This window comes from Catharus ustulatus, chromosome 3, assembly GCF_009819885.2.
Source record: "Catharus ustulatus isolate bCatUst1 chromosome 3, bCatUst1.pri.v2, whole genome shotgun sequence".
NCBI lineage: Eukaryota > Metazoa > Chordata > Aves > Passeriformes > Turdidae > Catharus > Catharus ustulatus.
In genome coordinates, this window is record NC_046223.1 from 53,893,827 (window position 1) to 53,911,228 (window position 17,402).

General features: G+C 36.5%; 1 protein-coding gene across 3 annotated transcripts in view; it reads left to right on the top strand.

Moving 5' to 3' along the window:
* VTA1 (vesicle trafficking 1) overlaps positions 1–17,402 on the top strand; it is a 36,939-nt gene that overhangs the window by 15,651 nt on the left and 3,886 nt on the right. For 2 of the 3 annotated variants that reach the window (XM_033054918.2, XM_033054920.2), the window contains 5 exons: positions 953–1,080; positions 1,726–1,801; positions 5,176–5,287; positions 10,326–10,499; positions 13,025–13,105. In XM_033054918.2, the coding sequence (XP_032910809.1) occupies positions 953–1,080; positions 1,726–1,801; positions 5,176–5,287; positions 10,326–10,499; positions 13,025–13,105 (571 nt within the window). The remainder of the gene's footprint in view (positions 1–952; positions 1,081–1,725; positions 1,802–5,175; positions 5,288–10,325; positions 10,500–13,024; positions 13,106–17,402) is intronic. The other variant, XM_033054919.2, reaches the window with a different exon arrangement.

A 17,402-nucleotide genomic window follows, 5' to 3' on the forward strand; every position in this document is an offset into this window, starting at 1 on the left:
ATATTTAACTACTGAAATCAAGTAACTTTTCTGGCAACATTCTATGCCTTAGAAAGTTGGCAGCAGTCTGAAAAATATGGAAATGCTGCCTGCATGATTACATTTTCTTTGCACGCACAGTGAAAAATAACTGCCATTCAAAGATTGTTTTTAAATCTTTTGGCAAAATAAAAGCTGCAGGTTAGTATCATGCAGTGTTCCTGTTTTTGTTCTCTAAGGATAACCTGAGATTTCCTTATGTGCAAACAGTAAGCCTATTCAGAAGCTGTAAATCCACCTGTTGTAACTGTTAGAGAGTTGTTTGCTTTACTGATTTTTATTAGGAAACCTGAGGATTCTTGTACTCTAACATTTTTGAAAAGAGTTCTTTGAATTGAAATACACTGCTTACACTGAAAATTCCAGTAAATTCATAGGTAACTAGACCAGTCGCAGTAGGGCTCAGATACTTTGAAAACTGTAATGAACTGCAATGAAATAACCTTACAAGAGGAAAGATACATGATTATCCTCATCTACAGCACCTTTATAAAGCATGCATTACTTTACCAGTTGAACTGTGTTGAGTCCTGACATAGGCTTCAGAGTGCTGGGTCTTTCAGATACTAAAGGGAAAAATATCTGTTGCTGTTCCTTCACAGCATTGTAATTGTATTTATTTTTAACTCTGGGGGAAAGGGTGTTGGGTTGTTGGTGGTTTTTATAAGCATTTTGTGACCAAGATTCAGAGCTGCTTATTTGTAATATTTCGCTCTCTAAAAGGATTTACTTTCTCTTATACATGCTACTCTTAGCATTTGTTACATTAGAAGCTGCAGATTTGTAAAACAAAGCATAAGTTGTTTCTTTTTAAATTGTACTTGACTTTGTTTAAATCAGCAGGTTCTTTTTATGTTTGCAGAACTGCTAAGGTCTAATAAAGTAATTAATGTATTTTTCCAACATTTTTCAGATGAAAAAGCAATTTGGTGATAATGAAGCAATTACTCAGGAAATTGTTGGTTCTGCTCATGTGGAGAATTATGCCTTGAAAATGTTTTTGTATGCAGACAATGAAGACAGAGCTGGGCAATTTCATAAGTAGGTGAAAATCTTTGTTTTTCTTATCTGAAGATGCTGACCAGGGAATATGAATATCTAAACCCTCTTTAATTTGACTAGAAACAAAAATTGGACTTTATTACATTCTTTTCTCTTCTGGAAAACTCAATTTGTTATTACTTTTAGGTCTCTAACTTCACACATTAACTAGTATCCTCCTCCGTAGATACCTTAGGAAGTTGCATACCTACTGGCAAACCTTCTAAAACCACAAGCTGATATTGTGCTTTATTTATCAAGCAGTAATAGTAATAGTAAAATAGTTGTGATGGTCTCCGCTATGTGGTTTGGTTCACAGCAGTTACTATGGCATGTTCATGTATTTTTCTAAGCTAATACAGGATTTTTATGTCCTACACAAAACATTCCAAACGAAAAACTAAATGCAGAACACGTAACCAGTTTTAAAAACTGCTGAACGTTTTCTGCATGGTAGTTAGGAGACTAATCAATATTGCTAGTTTTAAATGTTGTGAAGCAGCTTCCGTAACATCAGATTAAAAGAGAAGAAAAAAGGCGATGTTTGACTTGAATTAAGCCAGTGTGGTCTAAGATTACAACTCCTGTAATGTGATTCTGAGAGACTGACATTACCAAGTTAGCAAAATGCTTTCTTTTCTGCAGAAACATGATAAAGTCCTTTTATACTGCAAGTCTCCTGATAGATGTTCTAACGGTATTTGGGGAGCTCACTGAAGAGGTAAGTGTCAGGCATATGAATGTGTTATCTCATTGCTTTTCCAAGCACAGACACATGCTTTTCTGAGTCATGAATATTAATTTCAAAGAGCATAGGTTCTAATAGTGTAGCCAAATATTTGTTTGTTAGTAAGCCATAAAGAATCATGCTAAGTTTTTCAAATAGTAGGCATCTGTTAGAAGATGCATCATGACAAGTATCAGTTAGAAATTCAAAGTTTGATTTTTACTGTGGGACACATAGCACTACATTGAGCAAGTGGGAATGCTTACAGGGGAAAAATGATGCAAGGTTCCTCGCTTTGTCCACCTTCACTTTTTTCCTTGTCCTACTTAAAATCACAGGCTTAACATTCTGTATGTAAGTCCCCAGTCTGGTAAGTGTGCCTAAAGGGCAGTCATACTTGCTCAGTTTAAAATGCAGTTGTTGTGGCTACTTTCATTTTTAAATATTGGAAGGAATGTGTAAAAGCATGGTCTTGATAGTGGTGCACTTCTTGTGTACTATAGGATGTAAGTGTAGATACTAAAGATAGGTCTTAATCCATGAGAAATGCTTGGTGAAGAGTTTTTGCAAGATTCTCCATCTTCCATAGCCTGAGACTCTACAAATCCAAAATTTTCATCTTACTGAGAGACGCAAGTAAGTTTACTCTTTGTGTTCTCTTAAAACTGTCTGCTCTGCACCCTGACATCCTCTACTAGATCCAGTAATATAATTTCCTAGAGCCAGAGAGTGAATGCACATTTGCACATTGAATTGGTCTGAAAAAGACCAATCTTAGGCTGTAGGAATCCAGTGCACAGACAATACACTGATCAATTGAGTCCCCAAGAGTACCTGAAGCAATCCAGCTTTGAAGATGGAAGAACAAATGTCAGTGCAGAATTCTAGCAGTTGTACATTTTCTACTGTCTTTGGGGGTTTTTTATTGTTGTTGCTGAAAGGACAGAAATGCTTTGTAATTGGAAAGAAGCAGAATGCTCGTTTTGTTTAATTGGTGAACACCGACAGTAAAAGAGAGTGTACAAGAAATACAGAAAATATTTGCTCTTCTATATAGCATATAACATATCAACAGTTTTCCTTATCCATTCTTATGTAAAGGGATGATGGGAGAAGTGTGACTTGGCTGTTTTAGACTTCTGCAGAAGTTTATGTCAGCCTGAAATACACTCAGCCGGACCCCTGGTTCTAGAGTATGACATTATATTCAGACCTGCTGCCTGGTTTTTTCAATAGGTAATTGAAATTGCCTTCATATATATATGGACTGTCAACTGTTAAAAGGCTTTTTAAAAAATCAACAGCAGAAGGCAGAGAAAGCAAGTTCTTTGACACCTAGAATCAGAAAATGAGTGTTGAATATTAAAATATATGTTTTTAAATGGCAAATGATTGATTATTGGGTGGTATGAATGGATTGTGTCATTGATGAAGAGTGGTTGTTCTATATCTCTGTATTAGAGCTAGGCAAAATGATTTTCTGGAAGATGTCTTTTACGAGTGACAGCTTAGATTAGAGCAGTAGGAAGCGCTGCAATAGCAGCATTCTTTTAATTTACCTCAGTAGTAGTATTAATTCAATAGGACAGCCTTCTGAAAAGGACAGCAGTGCATGTTAAAAACAAGCCAAAACCAACAGCATTTCACTTCTCACTTCTGGAATGATAAGCTTTGCAGTCAAGATGCAGGACAGACATCAAGCACTTTGTTCCCTTCTCCTCTCTCCATCCAGCATCTTGGGTGTGGAGGTTGGGGTGCTTGTCCCATACTTAAATATGCTCTCCTCAGTTGTGTCCTGAGGTGGGTACACTGGAGATGGTTTTATCCAGCATGGGGTAGCTCTGGCCTCTCCTCACAGACACCACTCCTGCCATGCTGAGTTACCAGCACCTGGGATGGACACCTGATACAGCAGCATCTTCACATTTTGTCAGTAAATTATCACCATATTAGAATAGAGGGGAGATGTACAGGCTCTTAAATATTGCAGAATAATCTTTCCTGAAAGTAGCATACTCTGGATATGTGTTTTCTGCATTTTGTGACTTCTAGATGTTTGTTAAAAATGAGGGAATTTAATCTGTAACAGTGACTGACCAGAAGTGATTATTAAAACAAAGTTTAACAGAAGGCCATATTTTCCAATTGTACTTTTCCTTTTTGAGGTGGAGTGAATGCATTTTCATAAATATATCATCAGAATAGGCTTTGTTTCTCGTTTTCAAGAGATGTTCAAGAGAATATCTTGTTTTCAAAAATGAAGACCAGATCTTTCTCTTGGATTACCTGAGCATTCTGGGTGATACAATGTATTAAATATGAGCAGGGGAGGTTACTGTGATACCTTTTGTATTGTGTCTCTCTACCCTGTTCTAGATGACAGTGCAGTAGGCTTTGTGAGGTACAGTATTGAATTTCAGTTTATTAATTTCTTGGAAACTTTGGATTTAATTTCCAAATTAGTTTCAAATTTTTTTAAATAGAAAAATTATTTTTTAAATTTTGGTGTTGGTGTGAAGCATGCTATCCAACCTGCATTATTCATTTGGGCAAATTACTCCACTCATCCTTCCACGTTTTTCATCTGTTTATATTCAGCCTTGTTCCTTGTTTTATATTACCTCATAACTGCCAGAATTGGTTGTTTCCCATACAGCTTTTGACAAAGTGGTTGGTTTGCATAATCAGATTACTATTTCTTGCATCAATTGAAAGCTTTTCCTGGATTAAACACTATTGTAACAATCCCAGGAGATAAAAAGTAGCCAATCCTCCTTTCTTGTTTAGACACGTTAAAAGTTGTACCTAGGAACAGTAAAGTATATTTTCAAAAACAAAATGGAAAATCTTAATGTCATAGAATATTGCAAACAAATCACATTAATCTGCAATTACACCAGCCTTTCTGTATTGATACTTTTAAATTAAATTTTAAATTTTAAAATAACATAATTAGAAAATATTTCATATTTCTGATCAGCAGCAGTAGCATTTTAAGTTTCAATTATTTAAAGTAAATAATCATCTAAATTTATGGAAATAGAAAGCTTTCTTCATTATTTCATGTCATTAATTACTTCACAGTGCTATACCTTTCATACTAGATACTCTTGGTATAATTTATTTCCTTTTCCTGATATGCTGTACTAATTGAGGATCTCCACATTTTCATTTCATACTGAAATCTTGTTAAAGCTGTTATTTTAATTATTTTTTTTAGTTCACCTATTAATTTTACACATGTTACTTGTCTTTAAAAGGTTGTCAAATGACAGCAGAGAAAGTGGAAAAAATGTGTATGTTTCTGTTTTGAATGCATTAATTGCAGAAGTGAGTAGTTAAAATGGCTGGCCTTTTCCCTCCCCCAGAATGCCCAGCACAGGAAGTACGCCCGGTGGAAGGCTGCATACATTCATAACTGCTTAAAGAATGGAGAGACTCCTCAGCCTGGCCCCATTGGAATGGAAGGAGAGAGTTTTGGTATGTGGTTCCCCTTTCTTTTTGAGAGAGCAGAAGGCTGTGCCAAGGTGAAGTGGTGGTATGCACAGTTCTTCAGGGAGCACCCCTCAGGAAGCACAACTTCCCAGCTTGTGCCATTCACAAAAGGCTGCCTTCTACTTCTTTTCAGCTTCTCCTGCTGTTATTTTTATTGGAGCTTACTATGTGATTGACTTATTTAATAAAATACTCTTTTCTTTGTAGTGGAGATTATTACTTTGAACGCAGCTACTCTAAGAAGGCATTGTCAGCTTTGGGCCAGAACCATACATTTCTTTAACACAAACCACAGTCCTTTTAAATCTATTCTGTAAAGTTATGATTCCTTTTCCAGTTTATCCTCTCTTAGAAGTTAAGTAGGAGTTAAAAATGGACTGATTGCAAGTGAATTCAACTTCAAAGCAAGGACCTGCTTGTGAGAACTCCTTTCTTCCTGTGTAATGATGTCAGTTTCAAACCAGTTGTATGGCCTGTTCTTACTGAGTTGGATTTTCTGCCTCTTTCTTACTCTTCCTCCTTTTTCTTGTGTTTTCAGTTGCTCCCTCTGGCTACCTGAGCTCCCTGTACAGGATTCCTTGAGGTTCCCACTTTATCTGACAGTTAAGGTGATGATTTCCAAGGACATCCACTTAAGCTGAATGTGTATCAGAAGAAGTTGTTTTGTTTTAGGTAGTGATCAGTTTCATTGGTTTTGGTAGTGACCAGTTTCTTTGCTTTTCTTCTCAATGCAAATTGAATTCAGAGGTTGATCTCTTATTGAAATAGGATGTCATTGGAATGGATATTTTCACTATGCAGATTAAAACAGACTAATTCTACACAATGACAACCTCTGAGTATCATTCTTCACATACTTAGTGGAACACCTGAGACCATAAAATAATTTGTGATTTTCTTCTGTGCTGACATGTGAGACTTTCTGGCTTGTCAATTAAGTTGATGCTAATTTATCTCTTAAGCTTGGGTTTAGTAACACAAATTTCTCCAAATAAAAAGGGTCGATAAACAAATCTACAGTGCAAGTGGGAACGATCTAGCTTGTAGGGTGTGGCTTGTATCTCACCTGTGAAGCAACCTTTTAGAGGTGGCTACATAAAGTTTTGTGAACATAGGTATTAATATAGGTGACCACTGTATTTATACTTGTGCACACATATGAAATATAGGTGTATATACACATAAAAGTAATTATTTGTTTGTTTGCATTCGTTTGTTTTGGGGTCTATACCTGGGACCTGAGTGGATTTTGAAGTCTGAATTTGTAATTTACTTCTAATAAGTTACAAGTAGGCTTGTAATTTTCTACTTATTACTTCTGCTTTAAACATGTCAAAACATTAGAAAACTAGTTTCTCTTCTGGTTTTCAGTCTTTTCATCATGGAATCTCACATTTTGGTGCATCTCCACTTTGTAATTTATATGTCCTGGGCAGTGTTACATTTAAAAAAAAAAAAGGATATTATGATTTTTTTTTTGAGGAGAATACGTACCAAACTTCTATTTCAGTTTATTATTATCTTTATAGTGTCTCAGAGCCTGGGTGCCAAATATAATTGATTTTCAGTTTCCTGGATAAAATACTGTTTACGTATTAGTACTCCAGAAACACTGCAACATAAATAAATTCAAATATTTGTGAACAAATACTGAGTATGATAGTTTTATTTCCAAGCTACTTGTTTATTCTTGTTACTATGTTTTCCTAACCTAAAGGTACCCTACAGACTTAAACACTGGAATAGATATCTTACCCACTGAAATGTGCTCCAGTCTAGGCACAACTGTATTTGAAGTGAAGCATTAGCAAACTAGTTTCTTGTTCAACATACAGTCTTTTCCAAGACAGTTCTCTTAGCCATCTGTGCAGCTGTAGCAAGAGATAGTTATGAAGCAACCCCAACTGCAAAAGTCATCACGTCATCTTTGTCAAATTACACCAGATGGATGATTTAATGGAGAATGCAACATGTGAGATAAAAATCTCTTGTTATATGGAATGCAATGAGTAACTCAGTTAAATTTTTAGCTTTAAATGAGTGCTCTTTTAGTGGTCTGGCTCATAGTGTGATAAAGCTGACCTAAATATGTGAAGTGAACTATGAATTTTAAACAACTGCAAAAACAGAATTTCTAAATAAACATCACAAAGCTTTTGGTAAAAAGTTGCATGTATGCAACTTGTGGGAGCTAATTATTTTTCAAAAGCACCAAATAGGCTTTTTCTTATTTTTATTAATGTGCAGAGGTAACTAACTTGCTCAAGGCTACAAAAGAAACTGGTGTAGGAAGGAAAGCAGAATTCAGGCTTTCCTCAAATCCTTGGTATTTGTTGCAGTTCGTTACAGGTGGTAATGGGAATTGGTGAAGGCTTCTGTTTTCATTGCCAAGTTATGTCTACATGCAGCTTAAAAGGGACACAAATGCTGAGTGAATCAAAATTTTAACATCCTTTTTGATAGGGAACCTGCAAGATCTGTAACTTGGCAATATGTTTTTTGTTGGTTTGTTGTGAAATTTTATTTAATGTAGACAGATTATTTCTCACACTCCTAATTTTCTGAGAAATTAAATGAAAAATACATGTTGATGTTTATTTTTTACAGTTAGCTCCATAGTGTAGGTGTCCATAATGTTTCACATAATCAAGACAAAAATTTTATGCAAATTAATTTTTATGAGAAGATTCAGTACAAAAGAGTTTCAGTTCCTCTTTGTGCATCATAAGAAGAAAAGCAGTATTGTTTGAATGTATGACTGGACCTTCCCCATTCCTTTCTGCTTGCTCATTTTCTTCCTCCCCTAGCATGTGGAAAAAGTCTGTTTAAACAGAGTGAAACTAGGTCTCTTTAGCTTGACAAATTACCATTTTTTTCCAAAGTGTAATTTTTTTTGTGATTCTTGAAAACCATAGTGTAAGTCTTGGAGATGTTTTTACAGTAACATAGGCATGCTTTATGCAGTTCTGCTGTTGGATTTATGGATACTTTTGTCAGGATGCCACCATGGAAACCTTAAAATGACATGCTTAATTTATTAATGCAGCTGGAATACAAGTCCTGGAGTACACATAAAGGTTACTCAGCATTAGCCCTAGGTCATCCAACAAGATTTTGCACTAATGGAAAAAAAATGGAAATATGAAAAATGTTCCTAAATACCCATACTATAGCCATAGTCAATACATTGCAATATGTAATAATATGCAGGCTACATTTCTGTTACAGAATTTCAGAGAACCTTAATAGTTCCAACTAGTAAAAAGAACAATGTAGGAAAAGTTGATGGATTTTGAGTTCATTTTTTAATGTTGTGGAAAAAAAAAATAGATGTTTGTTTTGTTTTTTAAAAGTAGTGTTTAAATAGAAACTTATATTGTGAATCTTTTGGCAACGTCTCAAGCAAAAGAGAAACAACACAGCAGGATGAGACAAAGAAAAAAATTAAATTGATAGATTATAATTCTCTGAATTCATTAAAAATAGAGAACTGGAGGAGTCTGGATTCCTTAAAAAAATTTTTGCGTATTTTATATTTAGTGCACTGAGCTGCTGAAATTAAGTCATGATTGGTGCTTTCTTACATTAGAAAAGGGATTGCCATTAAGCCTTGAGAATCCTCTGTTTATACAAAAGTGTCTTTGTATGGTTGGTTATGGGTCTGGGGTGATTATTTCAGTAAGTCTTGCCTTCAGTAAATAAATAGTCTTTAAAAACACAAACAGGTGGTCTGAGTATACTGTAGCTCTGCAGAAAATTTAAAGAGCTCATGAATTCATTATGCTCAGATTGAAGCACAAAAGCTGATGAGGTTCCAAGACAAGAAACTCAGCTGGAGCTGAAATGAAATGTAAAACAATTGTTTGACTGTTTCACAGCTTACTTTCTGCATCTTTAAGCAAATTGTAAAGAACTTTGAATTCTAGATTATTACTGCTGCATGAGAGAATAATAATTTTCTAATTTTCTAGGATTCTCTAATTTTTTAGGATTCTTTCCCATTCCCTGGAAAATATTTTTTTTTTCAATTATGTTATGGACATTCAAACCATAGAATTTAAAACCTCTGTTGACTTAAATGTTCTTTTACAGCAGCCTGAAACCCTTTTATCTGGCACTACTGTTAAAAACTATTCACAAATACTCAAGAATGGGTATCTTAAAATGTTTCTATCTTTGATAAAGAATATTTTAAATATTTGCTTTGCAGAAAGAATAGTTACAATGCTTTTATGATATTTGGGCACTTTAAAGACCTAAGAAGAGTTAACTTAAACAAAACTACTTTTATGTTTAATACAGTTTTAACATTGGCCAATTGCACAATGAGCAAATCAAACAGTTGAGCTTAATCTTTTGACACACATAGCTGATTAAAAAGTAGATTGCCCATTTGTGAATTTAGTTCTTGCAGGCACTATGAGTGGTTATTATGAGTGGTTAGCACTTCTAACTTTTTTTGGTTGTTTTTAACATTGCCAGACTTTAACCCTTTGAGTTCATGTCTTCTGTGGCCAGTATTGCCCATTACTTTACCAAGGTTCTTCTTGGTTCCTATTTAGTTGTGGTTTGATTTGGGGTAAAAGAATTTGCACTCTCTAGCCTTTTATGAGGAGTTTGTAAGGAAAATGCAGTTTTCCATATTCTGGTTCATGTATATGTTAAAATGTAGATTACTGCCTATTTGTAATAACTTGTTCAACTTCCATGAAGAACATGAAGGTATAATAAATTGTTCTAATGAGACAGATAGCTTACATTCAGACAAGTAAAGAAAATATTCTTCAAGTTGAATAAAAGAGATTTTTGGAAGTATGTGAGTTTCTAGATCTTTATTGTATGGTGTGTTGCTTTTTACCTTTTCGAATCGACCCTATATGGTTTGGGTTGATGTTTTATGTCACACTGTGTGGTGGCAGTTTTTTTAGAAATATAAATTTGAGAGGAGATTCTAAGGAAAACCAAAGCTTTCAAGTGTTTATACATAATAGTTGCAGTAAATTCCTATTTTGTGTTGTTTTAGCAGATGCTGAAAGGGAAGAAGCGGGGTCATCTTCTGTCCATAGTGGAACAACTCCATCATCATCATCTACATATGAAGCTAACAACATACCAACTAGTAATTACACTGGCATACATATACCACCAGGTGCCCATGCACCAGCCAACACTCCAGCTGAAGTACCTCATAACACAGGTATGTCCAAATCACACTGGAGAAATCCATGTCTTTATTGGGACATGAATTTTTGCCCAAATTCTAGTCTATCACATATACAGTAGAATAACACAGTATTGTGTGGAAAAGCATCTTCATAAGCTATAATTGTAAAAATGCCACTGGAAATATTTTTAAATTTTTTTTCTTAAAATATGTAAATAATAATTTGGAGCACTTTTATGGAAGATATATGGACTAAGAAAGTGACTGTTCCTGCAGACAGAATTTATTTGTCTTCTCATAAATCAGTAAAATGGTGTTGAATTGCAACATCTGTGCTGTAAAGCACAATTTGAATCTTTCACTGTATAGATGGAATTGCATAACTTCATTTAATATGTAGCTTTCCCTGGACAGGTAGGCTGCTGCTCTTCATGTGGGAGCTTATCCAACACAGTGTTGAAATTGTTACAACCCTGTAGCAATCATGCATGATGTACAATTCATACTGGTTTGGTTTGTGTCTCTTTCCCTACTTCAGTGTGATGGACTTCAGATAATATTATTAATCAGAATTTTGTCCCTACAGCAAAACACATTGGCTCCTACATACTGCTTATTATTACATGTAATTTTTGGACCAAAACCAAGTTCTTAAAAAATCCAAGTTCTTTGTTTTACCTAATGGGACCTTTTTATGATAATCATAGAGTATAATTATTAATTAATGATTAACAAGACTAAACATCTAAAATATCTTTATTTCAGTCCTGGTGATCATTTATTGTTCAGATACATTTTCATATTATTGCACGTACAAGCTATTTTTGTCACACAATCCCTCCTTTTCTTTTACTTTCTCAATTTATAAAATACTTCACCCTATGAAGAGTTCAGGATGCCCTTTTTTTCAGCTTTATCAAAGGGAAATCCTTCAGATAGATGGGGGTTTTTTTTGAGTCTGGGAGGGAGAGTACAGTAATTTCACGAATACAAGCCGCACAGACTATAAGGCGCATCTCTGGGTGTTGGCAAACATTTCGTTCTTTGTCCATAAATAAGCCGCACCTGAGTATAAGCCGCTCTGTCATTCGCAGCGAGGACCCACGTGCAACAAAGTTGCTAATTAGTAACAGAATCACGGCATGGCGGGGTTTACTGGCTCGGCTAAGGCTGTGCAGGCTCGGCCCGCTCGGGGCTGCTGATGGGGCCAGGTGGCCCAGCTCAGTGGGGCCGCTCGGGGCCGGCCGCCGCTACCACTGGACTCGCTCACGCCGGCCCGGCGCTGCCCCATGGTGGCAGGCAGGGACGGAGGCCGCCGGCACAGAGCCCCCCCACTCCCGCGGGGAAGGAGCACCCCCGCTCCCGCCGCGGCGGCGGGCGGGGACGGAGCCTGCCTGCTCCTGCCGCAGCAGGCGGGGGCAGGAGCCCCCCGCTTACCCACGGGCCGCGGGGATGGCAGCACAGAGCCCCCCGCCTTCCCCCCAGGCTGCGGGGATGGCAGCACGGGGCCCCCCTGTCTCTCCCCTGGGCTGCGGGAGAGGAGGGAAGGAGAGAGCTCTCCCACCTCTCCCCGCCCCATGCTGCCTGCAGGGAGCCAGCTCCACCCACAGCACAATAGAGTAACAATTTGTAACAATCGCGAAATGCCGGCTTTTGCTGGCAGGTTGCTCGACTCGGCACCTCGGTTTCCACTTCTGGGGTTGGAAATGTCAGAAAATTATTCACATATTAACCGCTCCTGAATGTTAGCCGCATCTCTGGTGTGGGAGCAAAATTTTAGTCAAAATGGTGCAGCTTGTATTCATGAAATTACTGTATTTGAAAATTATGGAGTAACATACCTTGTTGGAATACGTGAATTCTGTGCATTGCATAGTTTTAACCCCACCAATTATTCAATGGAGTGATGTAATTTAGAAGTGATTATACCCTTTTCCTAGACAGCAGATGTTGTAGAAATTACTTTATGCTAGTCTGGTATGTTCTGGACCTACTGCAAAAATCCGGCTTTGGATCACAGCAAATGAGTGTGCCTGAAATGGGAACGCCAGGTACAAGAATGCTTCATAGTATAAAGTGCTGTTTCTTCTTCTAGCACCATCCCTTTTAAACTTAGCTAGAGTTTTTATCCTCACTAATTGTTTTCAAAGTAATTAGGAAGGAGATAGTTTTCAAGTGCAAGGTGACTGGTGCTGTGCTTTCAAATAATAATAATAATAGATTGCCTCTGGTATTAGAATGTAGAATTTAATTTTCAAATATAAAAGTTTACTCACGCTTTTCTTCAGCGGGTTTTCCTCAATACTTTAGGGTAACCAGTGTCTCTTGTACCTGTACTGGTAAAATGGATGACAGTCTGTACATTCTTCTGTTTTACTTCATAAACCATTCATATTTGAAGTGAAAGCATTAAAATTATTTGTTGTGCAGTTTCAGAATTCGTACACTATCAGCTGCTTAATTTGAAAACCATAAGGTGTATCTGTTCTAGTTTTTTTCTTGCTTTTAGAGTCAATAGGTGAAAATAATCCAAGTCCATTTTTTCCATTGATTTGCAGGAGTGACAAGTAACACCATTCAGCCTGCTCCTCAGAATATTCCTCTAGTTGATCCTTCCCTTTACAGTGCTCAGTCTGCAGGTAAGTGTGTGGCATTTGTATTGTTGTACGTGGACATACTATGTCCTCTGTGCCTCCCCTGTACTGACGCAGTTTGACAAATATTGTCACTATTACCTGAATACTATTCCAGAATTTTTAAAAGAATGGACAACATATAAGCATTGTTTTAAAGTTTTAGTTGTTTCTGAAATCTGTTGCAATATAGTGTTGTCTGTCTGACTACTTTGAACCAATGAGCTAGCATTGCATAAGGCTTTTAAACATTTTTATTGTTGCTTCTCAGGTGAGGTTCTGATATATTTTGCAAAGCCTGTATTCCTGATAGCCTTCCAAAATTGTATTTTTTGTAATTAATGCAAATTCCCTTTACTTAAAATTTATTCTACAGTGTCAGTATATAATTTACTTATTAATTTCATAAAATAATTCATAAAACATTCAAGTTGTGGTTTTGTGCAGAATAATAGTGTGTGCTTCCTGACTATAAGTAGTACCTGTGTTAAATGAAACAATTTGTAAGGTGCTGCTGATGATGTTATTTTGATGTACCCTTTAATCAAGGCTTTTATCTTCTAAGATGTCATCTGTCCTTGATGTTGAAATCACTGATAGCCTATATCATATGTATTTTATGTCTGCCTTCAAATTCCATGCTTTGAAGTGTACACATAGAGACTAACCTTAGGGAAACCATGGCCTGTGGAGGAGTAGTAACTGACAATAAAGCTGGAATCATTCTAGATTCTCAATTGAACTCTCATGTACATTTGGACAAAGAGTTAACTGTTCTTTTTTCCATGCACAAAAAAAATCTTAGAAAAAATAGTATTAAAAAAACCCCATAAATTACATCCATTTGCAATAATCAGATTTTTGTTGGCAATATAACATGGATGTTGAGTGAGGAGAAGGTCTAGAAGTCTTGTTACAAGTTCTGTGCATATTTTCCCTACAGTTTATCCTCATCAGGGAGAGCTAGTAGTATATATTAATATACAATATTATAACTAATTGCTGTGTTAAGTCCTACTACTAACCACAGTAAAACATTGCCTGTTATGACTGCAAATTTAGATAGGTATGTTCTTGTATTTTGTAACTTACAAATATTTAGTTACTTTATTATGTTGTTGAGGAGTGTGTCTGTTAAAATAGCTTTACTGAAACAGCATTTTTGCTTCAGTAAAATGCTGTAGTAGGAATTCAATGCTTAACTTGTTTCTGGTGTGCTGGCATAAAGAATACTTAAGGCTATTTCCATTTTAATATATTAGAAAGCCATTTTTATAGATGATGTCTTAAAAATAGCAAATTTTACCATTGATAGAGATGTATTAACCTTTAGTATTCTCCTGAGGAGCAAAAGGTACTCTAACTATAGTTTTTCTGGAATATTATTGTAATCACAGAATCACAGGATAGTCTGAGCTGGAAGGAACCCAGAAGGACTGGGTCCCACTCTGAAGTGAGTGGCCCATACAGGGATCGAGCTCACAACCTTGGCACCATGCTCTGGCCAGCTGAACTGGCATTAGTGTCCCATGTGGCAGTAACTCATTTTATTAAGAAAAACACCTCAGACCTGTAGCTGTAACATTTAAACTTCATGAGAGTTTTTGAGTTTTGGGGACTGCTCTGGGGATTTTGTTAGCTCATCACCTGAAATAGCTCAAAGATTTACTTAAGCCTTGCCATAGTAACTGCTAGTTGGAAGGCAAATTTTGTGGTGTTTGGAAGCAAAGCTTTCATGTTTAGCTAGCTTATCATGATCTTCTAGGGAGTCATTTTACCAGGTTTTTTGGTAACTACTCTGAAAATCTTAGTTCATTATTCTTTCTTTCTTATTATTGTTTGAATTTTTGTTTCTGGTTGTCAAAAATATAATAATTTTGATTGAAACTTAAAAGTTTTATTAAGTTTAAGATATTCCATTATTCAATATCTGAATAGTATCGGTGCATTGCTCCCTCTTACCACCTACCTGAGATAACCTGGTTTAATACATACATAAATAAGAAGGAATTAAGTGTGTTTATGAGAATGCGTAATAAGTAATATTGTGTAATTAAGAGATTAAGACCCTTGCTAAGCACCATGATAAATCTCTTAATTTGATCTAACCTGAGTATTTGCATGCCTGCATTCCTCCCCTGCACATCTGTTGTGTCACTACAAGTTTGGGTCTTGTAACAGCTCAATAAGAGGGAGTGCTGCAAAAGTGCACCCAAAGAGTTGATAAAGGTCATGCAGGTTCTTGGTTTGAAAGCTTAAAAAACACATTGTCAGTCATGCAGGAGTCTCAGAGGACACAGGGGATGTGTCAGCAGAGGTACCGTGACAGTTTTGTTTGCATGTGTGGAATTAAGAAGCTTGAGAACAATGGAAAGTGTTTGTCCTGTTGTGTATTCTTCTCCTCATGGTGCTGAGTAGTCCTTTCTATGCCAACAGTGGCCTTATTCTCTAATCCATAAGTAGATTGAGAAATGCCTGTATCTGCTAATGGATGTACAAAACTGTGGGACCCAGCAGTCCTCCTCAGTTCCTGAGCTGCAGCATCTGGGCTAGATCCTTGCTGCTTATTGAGGTGTGTACCATTCCTGTGGAACTGAGGTTTCCTTTGGACGGGAAGGAGGGATCAGTGTTGCCCCCCATCCAGTAGATCTGCAGAGCTAGCACAGGGCATGGTACATTTGTTCCATGATTTAGACACAGTGTCCGTGTCTGCTGACAAATTACACAGGCTTGCAAATATTTGGCACAGAGAACAGCTGGCACAGAACCTCTCTCATCCATATTATTAAACTTTTAAACCTAAACAAGGTAGTTTCTTAAGACTGCTCATACTGAATGGTCTGTAGCATGCTCTGACCACAAGTCATGCCCAGGAATTGTTTGGAAAAGTGCTAGTTTGCATGGGCCAAAACCATACTGGAGTCTGTTCCAGCAGTTTGACACTGCAGACAGTCAAGTTTGAGTGCTGAGACGCCTTCCTTGGCAGTGTTGAATGTGGTAGTATAGGCGTAGCCAAACAGGATATTCCACATATTCCTGCAAGAGTCTTTCTTGTAGTAAGATCAAATGTATATTTTAAAGATAAATTATATATTTTCTTTGCTTCCCATAACATGGGAGCAGCCGTTTGATTAATGCTGTTATGATTTTGGTGGAGAGGAGTAGAATATTTATATAAGAAACATTAAGTTAAAGGAATAGTATTCTTTGATTTTTAGTTAGCATAAATCTTTCAATAGTTGCCCTGTCCTGTGGGAAGAGGTTTCAGAGTTTAACATTGACTTTTGAAAGTGTCAAAACTTTTGCATTTAAGCATGGGTTAATGCATCTGACAACAGAATGTAGAGTTATGCAGCAGCTTCAGTTGTACGTGTGTGTGCACTTCTCTGGTGTTGTTTTCTTAAAAAATTTATTATCCCTAGATTTTGCTAACACTAAAGGCATTCATAGTTGTGCTACACAGTTTTTATAAGATCTTATGTTGCCATATGCTCTCTTCCACAGGTGGCATAGTATAAAGACAGCATTTGTCCATTGTAGTTGTATGTATAATGCTTGATATTCTACACATGAAGTAGGAATAATAATTTGACATTGAATGTGTTTTCATGATCTTAAAAAAATATCCTTGAGTACTTATATTTCAAATATTTAAAGTGATTTAAGGGGAAAAAAGAGTGTCTTGTTTCAAAAACCATTTGTTAGCTTTTAATGCACCAGTTTGTATGATTGAAATGTTCTTAAATCAAGTGTCTTATATTTGGGCATCATAAAAAGGAAAAACATCCAATGGCTAGAAAAAGATTCCAGGGAGAAGCAGCCGTATTTATGTAAAATGCACATTACTTTCATTCTGAACTGTTTTTTTTCCCAAAATTATTTCAGCAGCTCTAGTCAAACCATATTCATTTTGTGTTCCTCTTAAACTAAGGGAATAATGCTTGTTGTTACAGATTCCGTATTCCTGTCATGGTTCAGTAATGTAACTACAGTTCTAACAATTTCAGATTAACACAGGAAGCAGGTTTGGTTCAGAGTGAATGCAGTATACCTTTCGTGTATCAGTGTTGTTGGCTTTTTTTACATACAGAAATCACTGGATACTTCAGGTTGGAAAGGACTTCAGGAGGTGGTGTGGTCCAACCTCTCTGCTCAAGGAAGGGTCATGTAAAACCAGTCACTCAGGACCACATCCTTTGTATCTCTCCCTGCCTGTGCACTTTCCCTGTGGTTTAATTTTCTACACTGAAGAAGTTTGAGAAAAAGTGTCACTGCTAATTCAAAAAATAGGTTTTGAATCTCA